The 21332-nt window shown below is 38.3% G+C and overlaps 1 protein-coding gene across 1 annotated transcript in view; it reads left to right on the top strand.

The window, feature by feature from the left end:
- Positions 1-21332, top strand: part of LOC149233535 (Zinc finger, C3HC4 type (RING finger) family protein) — a 357687-nt gene that overhangs the window by 134103 nt on the left and 202252 nt on the right. Inside the window, exon 6 of the mRNA XM_089379789.1 lies at positions 4882-5102. Within this exon, the coding sequence (XP_089235915.1) occupies positions 4882-5102 (221 nt within the window). The remainder of the gene's footprint in view (positions 1-4881; positions 5103-21332) is intronic.

Here is a 21332-nt window from a genome sequence, read left to right as displayed (position 1 = left end):
GACAAACAAAATTGTCGCACCGAGAAGGGATCAGACCATCCCAGATTAATCTTTTGTATAGCATTCTGATCACTGGAATTTTGTGACGACTTGTTAGCATGACACTGGATTGAGATTACATCACTATTATCCGGAACATCAGTTTGTTGTTTCGGTTCTGACTTGTTCAAATATGTAACATGGTTGATTCGTCTGTTCTCATGATTCGGATGCCGATATGGAACCTTTTTTGTTTGATTTTTCCTTACTGGGCATGCGACAATTTTTATATTTTCTTCTGGCGAAGATGTTGAGTTTGTTATGAAACATTCATTGGGGATGTTCATCATTTGAATTGCAACATCCACGCGTGTCTTTTCTTCAACTTGCTTGTTTTCTTCCTGAGTTGTGACATTCACTGAATCAGTATGTGTTGTTTTGTCATCAACTTGAATTCCTACATTTGATGCTTCCTTCTTGATAAGTTGTTGTACTTGGTTTTCTAATGACTTCTTATCCTTCTTTAGTATCTTAATTTGCGTCAACAATTTTTCACTATGGTTTTTAAGTCGAGAAACATCTTCATTTTTGTCAATAGTGATTTTGTCAATTTCATTTTGCATTTTTTGTAATACTTTTTAACCTTCTTGAGAAATTACTTTTGAAATATCCGATATATCTTCTGACGTTACTGAATTAGGTTTCAGTGTAACATCTTGGAGCGTTATTTTCTTCTTGTAAGAAAATGTTAAAAACCTTTTCTTAGTATTTAGAATAAAGGAACCTAGAGTTTTCATCCATGGTGATCCCAAAACAATGTCACTATCATTAAAAGATAGGTTTTGCACGGTGAATTGTGAGGTAAAAGTATAATCTCCAATATTTAGGTGTAAATTGCTTATATCGTATTGTTTGCCAAAAAAAATTGTTTCAACTATATTTGATTCAGGAATCACCAATTGATTAGCACATTTAGGACTAACATAATTACTTATTTCAGTAGGATTGATAGAGATTATGATGTCTCTTCCTGCGAGTGATCCTTTGATGTTAAATAGTGTGCGAACACATGTACTACAGGTTTCAGGAAACCTTTCATTACTAGTCTCCATTTTTTCCTTGATGTTTTTACGTAAACAATATGTCAACTGGAGCTATTTTTATTATAAAATATCACTCATTTCTCCTATATATATTTTTCAAATATTCTGCTCCTCTTCTTCTTTTTTTGGTTCACTCTTTTAATAAAAAATTTATATAATAATAATTTATATATATTATAAAATTAAAATTATATAAAATTTATATATACTTTATTGAGACCCACTTTTCCTTTTATATGTAACTATATAAGGCTTATATAGTATCCTTTTTTATAATTATAATAATATTTTTTTCTCGGAAAATTTGGATGAGAAGCGACTCTTGGTACGGTCACAATCTTTAGATTTGATCGATTAAAATTATTTAGATCACACTTTTTTTTCTCCAATGTTATCAAAATATCTTTTACTTTTAAAATACCATGGGCTATTACCATGGGTTGTTTTTAAAACCTCCTGTAAAAAGTAATATTTACCTTTCACGTAAGAGCTTTTGTATTCTTGTTTCTTTAACTTTTAAAATACCATGGGCTATTACCATGGGTTGTTTTTAAAACCTCCGTTAAAATGTTCTCCACGTAAAAAGTAAAATGTATTCCTTTTGTTTTTTGTTTTTCTTTTTTTTTCCTTTAACTTTTTAAAATACCATGGGCAATTACCATGGGTTGTTTTTAAAACCACGGGCTTCTCCACGTAAAAAGCTTTAAATATACTTGGTATGAGATTTTGTATCCGTTTTGTTTTTTGTTTTTTTTAATCTTCTTTTTTTTTTTTAATTTATTTACTTATATTTTTTTTTGGTTAATTTTTTTTTAATGGCCAAAGACCTAAAAAATGGAGAATCTCCCAATATATAGCAAAACGCTTCAATTATGACAGCAACAAGGTTGATGATAGGTTGATAGCCAAAGGCCTGGTGATCAGACAAACATGGCTCTGATACCAATGGAACAAAAATCTTCTGATACGCAAAATAGATATATAAATATTTTATTAATAAGATGAATTTACAGATGATGATTGATTACAATGGGGTTTCTGGCTTATATACCGCCATGGCACCCTTTGGGAAAGGGCATGATCTTATGATCATGCCCTTTCGTCTGACTAAACCTAAAATTAAATAATAACCTATTAACTAGTTTTTTACATAACACAGATCATGCCCTTTCGTCTGACTAAACCTAAAATTAAATAATAACCTAAAATTAACTAGTTTTTTACATAACACAGAAGTTAGATGCACAAGGAAAGCCTCAATCTATTATTCACTAGACTTCCTTGGTAAGGAAGAATACAAAGAAGTAATCCTTCAGTCACTTTGTAAACCAGTTTTTGCATATGTCCTTATGTCTTCTGAGCAGTGATGTAATACCAAGGATTTCACCTGAAATCAAAAGAATTCTGCACCTTATTGCGCAAGTTAAAGTTGGAGACTAGTACCTTTACCATAATTATACAGAGATCAGAGTATATGGGTTGTGAACTCCCTCCCTACAGGTTACCAATGTTTGTGCCAATAAGGATCTTTGCCTTAGAATACATCAGGCAAATGCTGAATATGGATGATTTGCATTTTGTATCCAGGAAGCAAAAAGCACAATTCAAGCTGAAGGCACAGATTGACCCTTTCATTATTAATACTAGAGGAACAACGGAGGAGGCAGATAATTTGTTAAAGCAAATGAAATTCAAGTTGAGTTTTACTTTTGGGAATTATTTCAAGGTTGAGAGTTGAGCAAAAAACAACACCTTATGCACATACAAACAAACCAGAGATAGAACAATATGCAAATCAAGAAGAATGGCAGGAAAATACACTACAAGAAGCCGATGAACAAATTGTTAGTCAACCAACTTCACAAGTTCCAATTACCCAAGAAAAAGAAACCAAAAGATCAAGAGAAAGTCTATCTCCTACAGACTCAGAAACTCAAGCTACTGGTTTCACATTTTTCGAAGAGAGAAAGAAAACAAATGCTAATGAAGAGTCCTCAGAAAGAAAGAATTCACAGGAGAAGGCTACAATAGTGCTGTTAGGAGATGCCTCAAGGACAATTGAAGTCTTAAACTCCAAAACAAAAGATGAACTTGAAGAATTCAGGATTGAAGACAGAACTGAAGCTGTCTTGGAGGTAAGAAAAGTTTTAACCAAGAGGAATTTGATGTTACAACTTGAGAATAAGTGCCAGAATTTAGAAGTTCAGGTAAAAAAGTTTCACAGAAAATTCAATGCTCTACATCAGAAAGGACTCCCAGGTTTGCAGAGTATAGGTGGCAAATTGATTCCACTTGTAGGTTAATTAGGCAAAAGGGTACAATCAGAAGATCTTGCCCTTTCACCAAGAGGCACCCGAGGCGATATATAAGCCGGGGAGCCCTTCTATGTAACAATCATCATTCGTTCATTAATAAAATTATATATATTTCTGTCTATTACTGAGCTTGTATGCTCCATTTCTCTTGGTTGTCCTTCTTATGTTGAATATTTCTACAATTCATTTCATACGAGGGAATCCTCTAGGATTTGAATCATGGAAACTGCTCCAAGCTGCTGCTAGACCACAGCTTGATAGACTAATATATATGTGTCTGTCTATATATGTGTGCGCCTGCTTACCCATGGGCTGCTCACAGTCCTTAGCATAACATTGAACAAAATATGAAATCGCTGACAGAGGAAACATCGTGTCTTTTGTATGTTTATATGCTGTACAGTGTTAATAAAAAAAACTTTATATCTTTTAAAAAACTCTTTAATATTTTTCGACTGTCTTTTTGTGGTGTTCATCATCAACTGTAGGGTATAGGCTCTGACAGGTTGGGTGTGTTGCAGACTTGTGAATAAAGTATACTTGCACAGACTGTACACAATATAGTGTAATACTTGATTGATAATTGGAAGAGGATTATTAATATAGCATGTCATGTTTGTATAAGTATACATTGAAAATTTGAATGGTTACCTGCATGATGTGTCAAGACCTATTGTAGATAGGTTATTAACCTATTTATATATAAATTAATTATTATGTTTTTTAATCGGCCAACCCACAGGGGGATTTGAACCAGTGACCTTTTGGAGTGCCTTACAGTACACCCAGTGACTGTCAATTTAAAGCCCAGTGGGAAATTTAATTATTATGTCATATATATATATTTATTTGTTTATATGATTTTTATTCATAATATACCCTAGATAAATTACAGCAGGCCTGGTTATGTGCGATGCATTAACATTATAGTGGCATGCCTAAAAATGTACCCGATACAGTGTACCCCTGCAAGCCTGTACATGTGTCCACACAACAGTGGTTGCATTGTTTTCTATATTTTTAGTTTTTTCTATTAAATCGAATGTATGAACCTTTAAATGGAATATTTGCTCTTTTTATCCAAAAATAAAATAAGCGTCAGGAGCAGAAAATCTCTCTGCTGTAGTTTCCATGGGATGATAACTTCTAGCATGTATTAGTTCATTCTGGAGTGACATGTAGCTTCCACACCTTTTTTATACTACCCAGACTATTTTTTCTTGAATACGTGTGAAAGGACAAATTCTGTTGGATATCCTTTTCTCATTTATGTAGATATGTTGAAGTTATTTTTTCATGTGATTTTAGAATCTTCCTTTATATTGTTGCTCTCTGAACATCTTCCCACAATGGCACAGTTGCTTGCCTTAAATTTATATTCAAAACTATGAGTAGGATGTAGTTTTCAACAAAAATGGATGTTAGTAGTTGGTAACTTGGTATTTTTTTGCATAGTTTTCAGCTAGCATTGTTTGGTCTTGCAGGTACAGATTTGCCTGGGAGGTTCCAAGATCAGTTTCTTCCACTTTCTGTTAGCAAAACTCTTTCTTGGGGCTCATCTGATTCTACAATTATTCGTATGCCTTTGAAGTCTAACTCTGCAGAAGACAGTGTTGAAAGTGGTGATCAGAGAATCAAACACTTATTTAATAAATTTAAAGATCATGGTTCTGCTGTATTGTTGTTTTTAAAGTCAGTTGAACAGGTAAATACGCATTGGAAAATTATGTTATAATGCTTCTCTTTTTTCCTAGGCAATGAGAGTGACCTATATGATAGTAGTCTAGAATAAGTTTCCAGTGCTAGGTTTTAGAACTTTATATCACAGTTTTTTAATTATCACAGAGGGAAACACACTGTTAGTTATCCTCTTAATAGTTGTGTCACAGTAGATTACTTAAGAGTCTTCAAACACCAATATTATTTTTTTGGTCACCAATATAACTTTTTCCAGAAGGTAGTAAAGCTAGCATATCTACATCTCTTGAAGCCCTAATGTCCTATATGTTTTGTGCTATAGTTTGTATTTTCTCTTTCAAGGTTTGGTTAAAGTGCAAGATAAGATAAGATAAGATCATTTTATTAATGTCCGAAGAGTATCCATAAAAGTAGGTCAATGGGACTGAAGCATACATCTAGTGAGAGTACAATGTGGGAGTGCAAGTACATTTGCTAGAAAATTTTGAAAATAATACAAAGAAAGAAAGCTACATAAAAGTAACATCAGAGCATGTGTATACAACTGTGACAAAAGGATTTTGATACAAAACACTGAGTGAGTATCCTGAGTCTGATGGTTGAGAGTTTGGGGGGTGAAGTAGGCATTGGATTGCTGTTAGGGTTCTCTCTCGGAGAGCCCAGCTGCATGATTCCAGAGAAATGTGCGAGCTAGGAATACTCCTAGCTTCTGAGGTCAAAAGAAGGAAACTCCAAGTGGATCTTTGGTTGCTCCTCTAGATTTGGGAGGTAGCCTGACAAGTGTGAGGTGCTCTATGTTAGAGCCGTTTGAAGTTGATCTCACTGATGCTTTGTAAACATCTAGCCTGATGTACCTGTCAGCACCTCTACATTGACTTTGATAAGATTGGGTGGACTCCCAAGGGGAGAGGTTGAGGAGAAACCTAGGGTCTAACCGTCCTACTGGCTAGTGCATTTTGGGACTCTGCTTGTTGTTTGTTGCTTCGATATGATAGATCAATAGAGAAGTATGAGGTAATTGGCTTGGTCATCTTAGAGTGGGACATGGCATGCAAATGCTGAGATTTGTGGCTGAAAATCTCTTTGATGAAGAGGGCTAAGCATCTCTGGTCCTAGTATAAAAAATAAATAAATAGATGGAGCGCCATGAATCCCTATAAAGGTACTTCGGAAGGAGAATGATTGATTGAAGAAGCTGAGATGCCTCTAAGAACCAACCTTGTGTCGAGCTTGACGAAGGATTTGGACCAAGAGCCTCCGAGGAGCAAAGTACGAGATAGGGATATCGATACCTCTCTCTCCCAGTTGCAGAGTCTATGAGAGATCATAAACTATGGACAAACGAAGCCATGAGGAAAATGACCTCGAGGCGGAATGGGTAGACTTTGAATTCTGCCTGAAGGATGGGGTGCAAAATCATTTCCTTACATTGGAGGATGCACATGAGAAGTAAGGATAATACTCTCTTCAACTTGGTCTAGTCTACTTACAACAAGCTTAGTCCCCAAATCTCAAAGCCATAGAGAATTATGGGCTTGCTAGTTTCCTTTATGACATATAGTTTGGTCGGGATGTCCCAAAACTGGCCCTAGAAACATTGTCTGTAACGAACAAAGTTCATATACTTAGAGAAACACTTTGATACCAATGTAACGAACAAGGTTCATATACTTAACAAATGACTCCGAAAAATCTGATATATGTAAATATTGGTCTAGTCTACTTACAACAAGCTTAGTCCCCAAATCTTAAAGCCATAGAGAATTATGGGCTTGCTAGTTTCCTTTATGACATATAGTTTGGTCGGGATGTCCCGAAACTGGCCCTAGAAACATTGTCTGTAACGAACAAAGTTGATATACTTAGAGAAACGCTTTGATACCAATGTAACGAACAAGGTTCATATACTTAACAAATGACTCCGAAAAATCTGATATATGTAAATATCCATGATAGGACAATAATATATTATATAAATGTAGAGAATATATCATTCTCATTCATACATTTTAAAATATATTCTTATATCTTCAATGGAGATCTACATATTCCAAGTCTTTTGGAGTGTTTAACCTGCTATAACGAACCTTGTTCATTACATTGGTATTAGAGCAATGTTTTGTGCATTATTTTCATCATTTTGATCATAGTTTCCTTTCTCATCATTTGATGGATCAAGTTTACCAAATTCATTTAAGGGAACATGTTGCACAACTTTGAATGTTTCAAGGTCATTTTCATTATTATCATCATCATCATTTTCATAGTCATCTCTGTTCTTAAGATCATAATCTGTAATTAACATAACCTCTTCTTCAAAATTTTCCATATTCATATCATCACCTTTATTTGGATCATCATCTTGATCTATATCATTCTCATATTCATCATTATCTGTTTCATCTTTGTTTTCATTATTATCATTCTGATCAAACTCTTCTTTTCCTGCGTTACCTTGTTTCGTTTCTTTACTGTTGTTATTATATTCCTCATTATCGATTTCCCTTTGCCACGCTTTAACTTCTGCATATGATTTTTCTAAATGCCAAAATGATTCTTGAATTTTACTAAACTGTTCAACGCATTCATGATGTGAACATAATGGCACATTGTGCGGAGAACAACGTTCAAAGACTTGCATGACTATATCGTGTGCCATGGCTTTGATACCACTGAAGCATAAAAACTGTTATTGAAGCATGAAAACTGATAGCTTGTAGACTTGAATGTAAAAATGCACAAGAGGTATTTAATAATAATAATTTATTATATATATTAAATGTATAAGTGATCTGAATGTTACAATGAGGCCCTACTTTTATACCTAAGGAGGTGTAAAAATTTCTCATTTCCCACCCCGGTTTTCAATTTCACCTTATTTCTCCAAAATAGTTAAATGCCTTTTCCCATATCCATACATCCAACAATTGAAAAATAAATTTTGCTGAAAACACAAATTCTGGAAATTTTACAGAATGATGGAAAATGCAGAAATAAAAAAATCAGCAGGTACAAACAACCATTTAACACATTTAAACATAGTAATTTTTGGACAAGGTGACCCTAGAAAAACCCCCTACAACTCTTGGGGAAAACCAGTTCGAGAGCTCTTTCTTATTTCTGAAAAATGCTTTTTACAGTGAGAAATATTTAGCAAAAAAATCATCAAGTAAACTTTTACAACTTATCTCGTTTTCCGTGCCTTACAGCCAACTATAAAAACTTGCAAATAGAAAAATTTGAACAACAATAAATGCTGTATGTCCTCCTCGATTTCTGTGCCAATTTTCAGCCTTAAATTCTGCTGTACGACCTGCCTACAAAATCGTGCAAGCTGCCAGAAATTCTGCTATACGATTTCCTCTATTTTTGTGCCAAAAACTGCTGTACGACCTCCTTGAAAATCTACTGTACGGCCTCCTTGAAAATCATGCTAGCAAACTCAGATTTCTGCTCCTCGATTTCTGTGCAAACTGCTATACGACCTCCTTGAAAATCATGCCCAAAAATCTGCCTTTCACTGTATGCTAACTCAGCTGTACGTACTTGCTGGAATGCTGCCTTAGAATGTGTGCCAAGCTGCTGCCTCCTTCTCCTCCCTGTCTAGAAATCTCCCTTGCTCTCTTGCTCTCCTTCTCCCAATCTGCTGATGAAAGAATAAAATGACCTTTTTCTCCTTTAATCTAACCCTAAGTGACTTTTGGGTGATTCCTAAAACCAATGGTTGAAATAGATTGAGATCTAGGGCTGAGATTAAATGCTCATTTAAATCTCACTTTCTATTTTTTTAATTCACCCCACTTTAATAAAGACCCTCTGAGTCATTTATTTCCAAAGTCACTTTTCCTTTCTAATTCAACATTGACTTTATTAAAGTCACTTTAAAATTAGACTTTAGTGATGTTATCACTTAAGTCACTTTTAAAATAGATTTGACTTTATAAAAATTATAAAGTCACTTTAGGAGAAAAATTAAATTCTTTTGGACACTTTTCCCTAGGCCAAAGATCAAAGCCTTAGGGAACCACCTGTCCTCCGGTACCAAATTTCAACACTCCCTCTTACCGAGGAAGGTGTTCCTCACCACACCCATCTTGTCTCTGAAGTAGTCATGCTTGCCTCGTGGTAAGGCTTTGGTAAGAATATCTGCAACCTGCTCATCAGTGGGAATATACTCAAGCTTCACAGCTCCCTTCTGAACCGTCTTTGATGAAATGATATTTGATCCCGATATGCTTTGACCTGTCATGAAATATTGGATTCTCCGTGAGCTTAATGCAACTCTGATTATCACAGTAAATCACTGAAGGTCTCAACGTCTGACCAAATAAGCCAAACAACATTTTGCGAAGCCAGATGGCCTCACAACTAGCTAGACTGGCTACCATATACTCTGCTTCCGATGAACTCAATGCTACTGACTGCTGCTTCCGGCTGAACCATGACACTACTGCTGAACCCAACCCAAAACAGCACCCTGAAGTGCTCTTCCTATCAGAAGCACAACCTGCCCAATCAGAATCAGTATAACCTGCTAATCTCACTCCATCCCCCTGCCTGTAGTCCAGACCATAATCCACTGTCCCCTGCAAGTATCGCAAAATGTGTTTTGCAGCCACCCAGTGAACCTTCCTAGGTTCACACATAAACTGACTCATCGTGTTGACTGCAAAACAAATATCTGGTCTCGTATTGACCAAATACATTAAGGAACCAATCAACTGCCTGTACAATGTGGGATCCACCAAATCGGAATTCGAAGCATGAAGCTTCTTCCAGTTGGTGATCATCGGTGTCGACATGGGTCTACAATCCTCCATGTGGAATCTGCCAAGGATGTCCACAATATACTTCCCCTGCCCCAGGAAGAAATGCCCCTCCTCCTGGCACACCTCCAAACCCATAAAGTAATGCATCAAGCCGATGTCCTTCATCTCAAACTCCGCCGCAAGATCTCTCTTGCAGTGCTCTATGAGTCTCTCTGCACCTGTAATGACCAAGTCATCCACATACAACACTAGAATGAGAGGCTCCTCACCTATCATAATAAAGTAAAGGTTCGGATCTGCCTCACTCTTTGTGAAACCCATCCCCTGCAAGTATGTATCTATCCTCGAGTACCAAGCTTTGGGAGCTTGCTTCGGGCCATAAAGGGCCTTCTTCAGTCTGCACACATGGGACTCCTTCCCATGCACCTCAAAGCCCTGTGGCTGCTCAATGTACACCTCCTCCTGTATGAAGCCATTGAGAAATGCAGTCTTCACATCCATCTGGTGGATCTTCCAACCCATCTCTGCTGCTATCGATATAATGGAGCGGATCGAAGTATATTGGGCCACGGGAGCGAAGGTCTCCTCATAATCAACTCCCTCTACTTGGGAGAACCCTCTAGCCACAAACCTCACTTTGAATTTCTCAATGCTGCCATCTGCAGCATGCTTTACCTTGTAAAGCCATCTAGAAGTAACCACGGATTTTCCCTCAGGCCTCAGCACCACCTCCCAGACATCATTCTTCATGATAGAAGAATACTCCTCCTGCATGGCCTCTCTCCAGACCTGCTGGCTAGCTGCCTCCTCATAGCTAGAAGGCTCAGAGTCAAGGATGCTGGTAACCATTGCCATATAGCTACAAAACCTCTCAGGTGGTCTACTCTCTCTGACCGACCTCTTCGGCTCAGCAACAGATGTGGCATCTCTCAAGGTGTCCTGAAGCCACTTGGGCTTCCTCTTCCCTGAGCGCATTTCTCCATAGGGGAATGAAACTCCTCATCATCATCAGGAGCCTGAACTCCTGACTGTCTGTCTACTGTCCTCCTGCCTGCACCTGAACCTGTAGAAGTTGAGGTACCGTGTGAACTGTCCATCAGTGGACTCCCTAGTGAACTGCTTTGTGAACTGCTCTGCATGCTGCCCGGAGCACCACCCCTCTGGCTCGACGAGCCATTGCTCACTGACGGATCTGACATCCTCATAGATGTACCTCCTGATCCTCCTGATCCCTGCCCACTGGATCCCTGCGACTGACTCAACTACTGCTGAGGGTCTGGCTGATCCAGATACTCTAACTCCCGTGACCTTCTAAAGGCCTTGTCCTCCTCGAACTTCACATCTCGTCTGACAACAACTTTCCTCTGTGCAGGAATGTAAATCCGAAAGGCCTTTGAGGTCTCTCACTCTAGCCCACAAAGATACCCTTCTCTGTAGTGGGCTCTAGTTTGGTCCTCTTCTCCTTGGGTATGTAGGAGTATGTGATGCACCCAAAGATACGAAGATGACCAATATCAGGCTTCTTCCCAGGAAAAGCCTCCTCCGGAGTCATTTGCCCCAAGGCACGATGCAGACTCCTGTTCTGCAAATAAACAGCTGTGTTGTAGGCCTCTGCCCACAAGAACAATGGAAACCCCTGATCATGTAACATGGCTTTGGCAGCCCCTACGATGGATCTGTTCTTCCACCCCGCAACCCCGTTCTGCTGGGGGTTGTAAGGAACAGTGAACTCCCTCCTAATGCCTGCCTCCGCACAATAGTCAACAAACTCTCTAAGGGTGTACTCTCCCCCATTGTCCGACCTCAGTGACTTGATCTTCCGACTTGTCTGTGTCTCCACAAGAGCTCTAAACTCCTGAAACCGCTTGAAGACCTCACTCTTGGTCTTCAAGAAATAAATCCAGGTCCTCCTGGAGTGATCATCAATGAATAAAACATAGTACTCATATCCACTCAAGGAAACATGAGACATCCGACCGCTCACATCGGAATGAATCAAATCAAGAATCCCAGTCGCTTTGCTATCACTGCTGGGAAAAGGGGATTTGGCAAACTTGCCCATCGCACATCCTCTGCAAGTATCAAAGTGATCAGTACTGAAATCTGGCACACCTGTAGTGATCTCCCGCAAAGTCCTCAAGGCTCCATGATACATATGTCCCATCCTGCGGTGCCAAATCTCACACAGCTCAGAACTGCTAGCTCTGCTGTCGGTACTACTGCTCAATGCCAAAAGGGACTAGAATGCAAACTTGTACACCTTTGCATGGCGTACACCTATCACTCTAGCTGAATCAGATGGAGTGCCCCTGGGATACATCAACACCTGTCGTCCCCTGAACAGTAGCTCATATCCTCTGTCCTCCAAAGCTGAGATGGATATGAGGTTCTTCCTCATCCTTGGCACATAAAGAACATCTCACACCTTCAAGGGAGGTTTGGACTCCCTCTGAAATGTTAGTGTCCCCACACCGACTGCTTTAACAACTCTGTCATCACCGAGTACTACCTCTATATCAGTGCCACTCTTTGAAAGCTCTGAGAAGTACTCACGGACTCCTGTCATGTGACGTGAAGCCCCACTGTCCACATACCAGATACCCGAAGATGCTCCGCTAATCGAGGGAAAAGCATGCTCCTTCTGAACCTGTGTGGCAGGTGATCATGCACTAGAGGACTCATACGATTGAACCCAAAAACTTGGTCAAAACGAACTGCAAAGTCCTCAACCTCTGCTGAAGTTGCCACACTCTGGTTCTTCCCCTTCTTCTTCTTCTTCTCCAGACACAACTACATAGTGTCCCATCTTTTGACAATTCCAACACTTCACCTTGGAATAGTCCTTCTTTGTGTTACCCTGTTTACCTTTACCTTTGCCTTTGCCCCCACCATTGCTTGTGGAAGCCTGCTTCTTCCCTTTGCCTTTCTTGCCCCCTGCCGACAGTGCTACACCCTCATCTTGCTCAACTGGCTTGGCTTTCCCAAGCTGATCTTTCCTGATCTCTGTCTGAATGCAATCATCCCAAAACCTCTCCATTTGGGAAGGGTCTCACGTGCACAAACCCCATCAGCAAAGTTCATCCATGAACGGGGGAGGCCATTCACTGCAATCCGCACCAACTCAGTGGGTGGGATGTCTTCTCCAACTGCTGCCAAGTCATCTCTCACATTAGTAATCTTTGTGAGATATCCAGCTGCACTGTCATTACCCATCTTAATGGTCTTCAACTTCTTCTTCAGGACCATTTTCGGTTCTCATTGGTACTCTGGTAGAGATTGGATAATGCCGTCCACATCTCATGGGCATTTCTCTTTCCTCTCACATGAGGAATGCAATGGCCTTTGACTCCGTCTAGAATCAGTCTCTTACCCTTGTTATTCGTTTTATTATAATCAGCCAACTGAGTAGCATCAGTAGGCACAACAACAGGGTTCTGTGTGGTATGCACCATGATGTCCCAGACTTCTGCCTCCTCAAAGATACTTTGCATTCTCTCCTTCCAAACGCTGTAATTTGTATGCCCATCTAGCCTATCCTCCACCTCAATCCCAATGACATCCTGCTATCCTAAAACTAAAAAATAGCACTGCTGTAGTAAAGATAAAACTGTTGTTTGTGTAAAATCAGCTTGCTGGAATTTTCTGAGTGAAAAATCAACAGGCTGTAATTTTCCTCCTTGCTGTCTCAAACTGCACTTCAGCACTCAAGCTCTGATACCATGTAAAATTTCTTATTTCGCACCCCGGTTTTCAGTTTCACCTTATTTCTCCAAAATAGTTAAATGCCCTTTCCCATATCCATACATTCAACAACTGAAAAATAAATTTTGTTGAAAACACAAATTTTGGAAATTTTACAGAATGCTGAAAAATGCAGAAATAAAAAAATCAGCAGGTACAAATAGCCATTTAACAGATTTAAACACAGTGATTTTTGGTCAAGGTGATCCTGGAAAAACCCCCTACAACTCTTGGGGAAAACCAGTTTGAGAGCTCCTCCTTATTTCTGAAAAATGCTTTTTAAAGTGAGAAATATTCAACAAAAAAATCAGCAAGTAAACTTTTACAATTTATCTCGTTTTCTGTGTCTCACAGCCAACTGGAAAAACTTGCAAACAACAAAATCTGAACAGCAATAAATGCTGTATGTCCTCCTCGATTTCTGTGCCAATTTTCAGCCTTAAATTCTGCTGTACGGCTTGCCTAGAAAATCGTGCAAGCTGCCAGAAATTCTGCTATACGATTTCCTCGATTTTTGTGCCAAAACTGCTGTATGACCTTGAAAATCTGCTGTACGGCCTCCTTGAAAATCGTGCCAGCAAACTTAGATTTCTGCTCCTCGATTTCTGTGCAAACTGCTGTACGACCTCTTTGAAAATCGTGTCCAAAAATCTGCCTTTCACTATATGCTATCTCAGTTGTACGAACTTGCTGGAACGCTGCCTTGGAATGTGTGCCAAGCTGCTGCCTCCTTCTCCTCCCTGTCCAGAAATCTCCCTTGCTCTCTTGCTCTCCTTCTCCCAATCTGCTCATGAAAGAATAAAATGACCTTTTCCTCCTTTAATCTAACCCTAAGTGACTTTTGGGTGATCCCTAAATCCAATGACTGAAATAGATTGAGATCTAGGGCTGAGATTAAATGCTCATTTAAATTTCACTTTCTATTTTTTAATTCACCCCACTTTAATAAAGACCCACTTAGTCATTTATTTCCAAAGTCACTTTTCCTTTCTAATTTTACATTGACTTTATTAAAGTCACTTTAAAATTAGACTTTAGTTACTTTATCACTTAAAGTCACTTTTAAATTAGATTTGACTTTATAAAAATTATAAAGTCACTTTAGGAGAAAAACTAAATTCTTTTGGACACTTTTCCCTAGGCCAAAGATCAAAGCCTTAGGGAACCACCTGTCCTCCGGTACCAAATTTCAACAGGAGGCAACCTTTCATGATTAGGCATGTCTTTAAGACATGCCTTTTCACTTAACTTAATATCTATTTAACATAATCATTTTTTGATTATTTAATATTTACATTTATTTTATTTATTTACGTGTTATGAATTATAACAATCTTGTTCGTTACAAACTTGTTATCTTCAACGATACATGACGTATAAACTTCTAAGTGAAGTGAAAAATTGTCAAACTAAAAAATGATTGAACCACCCCAATTCGATCCTTTGAGAGACTTTGCACTTATTTGATATTCGAGACGAATTGTTATTATGAAACTTAATTGTATTGGCATTATTGTATTTTAGAATATAAAACAATTGTTTCCTTCTCGAATAATATTGATACATTGATTGATTAAAGCATTTGCTTTATGATGAGGATGTTGATAAGGAGTTTTTGTAATATAATTTTCTTTTAATATGCTTGAAGCATTTTCTTGACTTATTTTTGGCACATGATCTTCATTGCATGCTGATGTTTTCGGGTTGTTTACTAGCTCTTTATTTACAATTTCCATCGTCTTATGACAACATCCAAGAATGTTGTGACTTCAATTGGATTCAGATGCTTTTGAATTTCATATTATCTTGATCAATATTTGTTCCCTTTTCTTCAACTTGAATTTTTACATTTGGAGATTTCAATGCTTTCCTTTCGATAAGTTGTTGTATTTTGTTTTCCAGCGATGACTTATGCTTTTTAAGTTTCTTAATTTTTGTAAGTAAATTTTGATTATGACATTGAAGATAGGAAAGTTATTCAACTTCTGATTTATCGATTTTATTTTTAATGTTTTGATACTCATTCTTCTCATTTTTAATGCTTTAATTTCTTCCAACAACTCTTGATTAAGGCCCTGTAAGCAAGAATTTTCTTCATCTTGTTTTGATAGATCGTCATTGAGTTTCTTCTTGACTTCTTCCTTTTCTTGTTTTAATTTCTTCTTCATAGCATTGGTCTTTTTGACTTGTGTAAGTAATTTCTAATTGTGATCTTTTAAGCAAGGAGTTTCTATTGATTTTGTACCTTCAAAAGGTCTTTTGCATAGGTTGGTGTCTTGCATGCAGGAGAAGAAATCCTCTTTAAGTGGTTGTTTGAGAGGACAAACTAGTATGATCTCCTTTATAAGTTTTAACTTAGAGAAAAGTACATTGATTAATAATCTAATTAATGTTGACTTTGGGCTAATGTTTTTCTATGGATAAATAATTAATTATTTAAGTGACTTAGTTCTAATTTTCACTGTTGATCAAAGAAAGCTAGGATTTAATCCTAGCCCTCAATCACTTTGGACATTAAGAATTTGCCCCATGGAGAAATTATAGGTGAACCTATGGGAGAAGATGAAGACACATTACATTGCTATTGTTGGGAGAGTGATTTTTGTCGATTTTTCATTGAATCTTCTTGCATTGAAATTCATCATAAAGCATTTACACAAAAGTTCTCAATAGTAGAAACAAAATGCTAGTAAGATCATAGAGAGAGAGACAAACGAGGGACACAAGAGTTTATCTTGGGAAAACCCACATGGGCGCAAACCCAACAACCTTTTCCTTAAAGGAATTATTCAATTCAACAGAGATACATCTAATTCTTTAGGTCAATAACAACGTCAAATTGACCAGCAATATCACTATGGTCAAACTTGGTCAAATTGCCCTTTAGTCAAGTCACAAAGATGGTCAATCAATTCATCCTATTCTAATTTATCTATGTTGAAGCTCGACCTCCCAAAATTGCCCAAAAACTCGGCCTTGCGACTGCTTAAAAACTCAGAGCTCTGCCCAAACACTGCTACGTAGGAAATCCCCAGAAACTCGCATGTGTGCGGTCAAGCATGAGAGAGAATGCATGAGATATCTTTTTCCTTCTTCGTCCTCCTTGTTTTCTTCTTCTTCGTTTAGATGCCCAGAAAACGTATTTTATCTTGTGTGATCTGAGTTTCCCAGGAGGAGGAGGTCTAATGGCATATATATAGTGATTTTGGCTAGCCGAATGGGTGTCTCTCTACTTGGGGCTGACTTGACCTTATTTGGAGCCAAAAATTTGAATTTGAAAATTTAAAATTTCTCTTTTAAAACTGACATGAAGAACATGTCTTATATTAAATATATTTCAAGGGCTAAATGACATGAAGAACATATCTTACATAATTCAAGGTCTAAAATATTTATTATAAAGACCGACCATAGCTACAAAATTCAACAAAATTTTCAAGCAATGAGAGATTCTAGGACTGAAGAGAAGGGAAAAGGATTGCAACAAGTAAATTTCAAGAGCAATTTCAGGGAGGACGAGTCTAGGAGAGAGGGCCAAATTGCTGAAGAGGAGGGCCATGTTTTGGAGGGAGGTTGTGTTGATTTTTTCCCTTGTCTAAAACATTATCAAAACACATTGAAATACCCACTACCTACTAGCACTTTGCACAATGGAAATCTTCAGCAGTGAAATCAATTTATTGCGTAGAGATATGAGCCCAAAGCTCGATTATTTTATTACTTCATTAATAAAAGAATCGTTGGGCTCCCTTACCAGGCATCAGATTGGCAACTTTCCCATAAAGAAATAGACAAGAACAAACACAACTTTTTTGCTGAAGTAGCACATATCTAGATCAACACTTTCTATACTTGTTGTCCTTGACGCTTGGTAGATCCTTTGCCTTCTTCAATCAATTGCTTACAATGGTTTTGCTGCTCCAAAACTCTTGCACAAATCAACCTCACAAATCTTCCATCTAACAATAACTATGCAACCCCAAAGTCACAGAACATAGGCTCAAATGTCTACCCTCTCATAGTGGTGTGTGCCTCTTCAAATCACTGTACATAGGCTTCAATATACCATTGTATATAGCCTCCAAAATAAGGTCTACAACACATAATAACTCTGCCCTTAAGTTTTATTGTTCCACTCAGCCCCAAAACATGCTATCCAAGTACCCTTTGCCGGACAAACTTCCACCAACTACCTCAACAACCTTCTTCCTTGGATAACAACCTTATGCAACCCTTCTTAGCCTTTTCTACAAGCCTGATCCTTCTTGGCCTTCTTGTCAAACCACCTTTGGCCCTCCAATCTCGGCCTGCATTCCTCCCACTAGGTCTACGACTCTTCAAAACTTGGTCTAAGGCCCTTTTCTCTTCCGTGGTGGGTCTTGAAGAAGCTTGGCCCTCCTATCTACAACACAACATGCCTTTTGACCTTCCTTTTCCCACAAATCTAGGGGTTTGGCACACTCCTACAAACCATAATAGACTCAACCTTCTTCAAGGCCTTCCTCCATAGGTTTCTCGTTTGCATAAGAAACAACAAAGCCTCGCCTTCAAGTGTAGCAGACTCGTCCTCCTTTGCATAACTAAGGCAAATTCGACTTCCTCTTCTTCTTGCTACCTCTTCTTGAGGTTCACGAGCTCTTCTAGGCTAGATATCTTCTGAGAATGAGTTGCTATGCTTGATGCCCTTAAGAGTGTTCGTTCCAACCTTCCACACGCTTTAGTCTTCTTACGATAGTCTCTTAGGCCCTCGACCTTACTAGCAGACCCTTGTTTTTAACACTCTACACCTGATCTATGTCTCGGTCTATAGATCAACATCTCATAGGTCATGGCCCTTCATTATTGCTTCAGATCAAGTCACTTATCATTTACGACTAGACTCCTTACTCCTCTGCCACTGATCAGACTCTTGGTGGGCTGCCGCTGGGTTCTGGATCTCTGTTGTGGCCTACCTTTATTTTCTACCCCATATCCATCTTCCCCTGCAAATAATATATGCCACGGATCCTTGTTCAATAGAAACCCTCAACCTCTCTAATGGATAGATCTCAGCTCCTTTAACAACTCTACATGGTCCTTTAACTTGGCTCCTCTAGGGCTACATCTTTCTAGCCTTCACATAATGAAGTTTGTCTCTTTGATGTGTCCTAGGCCTCTCCCTTAGGCCTCTTTTATACTTTTCCTTGGGTCACATAGGAAACCTTCTAGATCTAGGGTTTTAGCCTCTTCAACCCTTAGAATAAATTAATAATTCTTTCTTGGTCATAAGCCCCTTACATGCATTTAAAACCCCATTTTGTGTAAATCTCCCAATAAACAACTAATTGATGGGTTATCCTCTCTTGGAAATACCTTCTGAGCTACCTAAAATCTAACATGCTGAAACATCCATGGGCTGAATTTCTCAAGTGCATAGGGGCTGTACGAGAGGAAAAGGAGGGGTCGAGTTGCTAGTGAGGGAGGTTAAATTCTCCAAGGGTCGAATTCTTCTAGGAGTGCCAAATTCCAGTGGGCTGAATTCCTTGAGGTCGATTATTGCATTGGGACTGATTTTCAGGTTCCAACAATTTTAATTTTTTCGTATATTTTTGTGGTTCTAGGCCCTACTTTTCTCGAGTAATTTAAAGTGAAGGATTATTGTGTTGGGAAGAAATTTTCTGTTGTAGTGTGATTGATTTCCCTATTTTGTTTTTGTTGCATTTTAATTTTTGAAAGTTAAAATACTCATGATTTTGTTTTCCAATAGTTTTCAGATTTTATTTATTAAATAATTTATGTGTATAAAAGATTTGTTGTGGCATAAATAAATTAGATCTGGAATTAGAGAAATAACATGGTATCAAAGCAATAGAAACTTTGTGGGGAGGATGATACAACACAAGGGTTTTACAACAACATTAATTTACTAGCGAATTTTTTTTTTCTTTCTTAAATTTTGCAATGAGGGTTTTGTGGCTGAAATCAATCTAGTGAGATGGCATCACCAAATTTGAGATTTGAGGACAGGTTGCAAGGGGATGGAAACTTTAGTCAATGGAAAGAGAGGACCACCATTGCTCTGATGGCAAATAGCTTGTGGGAACTTGAAAAAAAAGAGATCCAAGTTCCTTTGGATACTACATAAACAACTAAACACAATATGAAGGATGCGAAGGCTAGATGGATCATATTGGATAGTGTGAAGGATCACATAATCCCTCACATATTAGGAAAGCATATAGCTCATCAAATGAGGTCATCGTGGATGAACCTGTACCAAAGTAACAACCAAAACAGGAAGATAGTGTTGATAGAGAAACTAAGAAACATAAGAATGAATATATTTGAAATTGTAGCCTCATACTTCACAAGAATCTAATAGGTTTGTGATGAACTATCAGCGATTGGGGAAGCCATGGGGGAGGATGTACTTGTCAAGATAGCCTTGAGTGGTCATACTAAGCAATGGGCTACCTTTGTAACATTTATCCTTCCTAAAGACATGCTTCCTAAGTAGGCCAGGTTGTGGGACTACTTCACCCAAAAGAAGACATGGGAAAGTTCAATATTTGGTAGATAGCGTAGAGGTGGAGGTGGAGATGAGGAACTTGCTCTTGTCGAGCAAGCCAAGAAGGGAAAGGGTAAAGCAAAGTAAACCCAGAGTTGAGGGGGATCTTCACAGGGAGAGAAAAGAGAATGAATGGCATGAGCAAAGTCAAGTGCTTTGCATGTCAGAAGTATGATCACTATACTGGCCAGTGCCCCAACAAAAAGAAAGGCAAAAGGAAGACATCAATAGTTGCATATGTGCAAATGTATGAGTTGAGGAATTCAAGAAGGATGTTGCATTGGTGTCATGTCTTTTAGGGACCATGACACATGGTGTATGGTTTGTGAATAACAAATTTTTCTCGTCATATGATGGGATATCATGACCTCTTCACTAGAATGGCCAAGGAGCACCTTGATGTTCATGTGCAGCTTGTTGTAGTTGGGTTGGAGAAGAACTTGCTTTGTTTCTACAATGGAGTATAAAGGACTTGAGGTGAGTTTCATGGGAGGTGAGCTATTTGTGAGGTTAAAAGGCACTGGTCCTAGCATTAGGCGAGTGATAGGAAACAAAGAGAACAACCTTTATCTCTTGAGAGGATTGCCAGTGAAGATATTGTACATGACAACGACAACTATAATGAACTTTCACATAAGAGGATGGGGCATCTACACTATAGGGCTCTACCACTGTTACGGGAGATTGTCATTGGGTTTCCGAAGTTCAATGTGGAGGGGGATGGTGTGTGCAAAGGTTGTGCACTTGGAAAGCATGCAAAAGTAGCGTTTCCTAACAATGAGACTAGGTTCAAGGGAGTGTTGGATTTGATGCATTCCAATATTTGTGGTCCTATGTTGGTGGAGTCTATCTCTGGGTGTAGTTATTTTCTGACCTTCTTACATAACTATTTTTGGAGGAAATTGATTTACTTCTTGAAGGCCAAGGATGAGGTCTTCAATCGTTTCCAAGAGTTTAAATCTTTTGTGGAGAACCAAACTGGGAAGAAGATCAAAGTCCTAAGGTTAGACAATGGGGGTGAATATACCTGCAATGAGTTCAAGGGTTTCTGGAGAGAGGCAGGAATCATGAAAGAACTGAGTGCCCTACAATTCGTAGTAGAATGGAGTGGTAGAGAGCAATAACAATACCATGGTTAGAGAAACAAAGGCAATGCTCCATGATCAAGACTTGCCTACGT

The sequence above is a fragment of the Pinus tabuliformis genome, chromosome J (genome assembly GCF_031772625.1).
Source record: "Pinus tabuliformis cultivar Carrire ecotype Pingquan chromosome J, CPIR1, whole genome shotgun sequence".
Lineage (NCBI taxonomy): Eukaryota > Viridiplantae > Streptophyta > Pinopsida > Pinales > Pinaceae > Pinus > Pinus tabuliformis.
The sequence above is the reverse complement of the archived record's forward strand: the minus strand, read 5'-3'. Positions and strand labels throughout refer to the sequence as shown.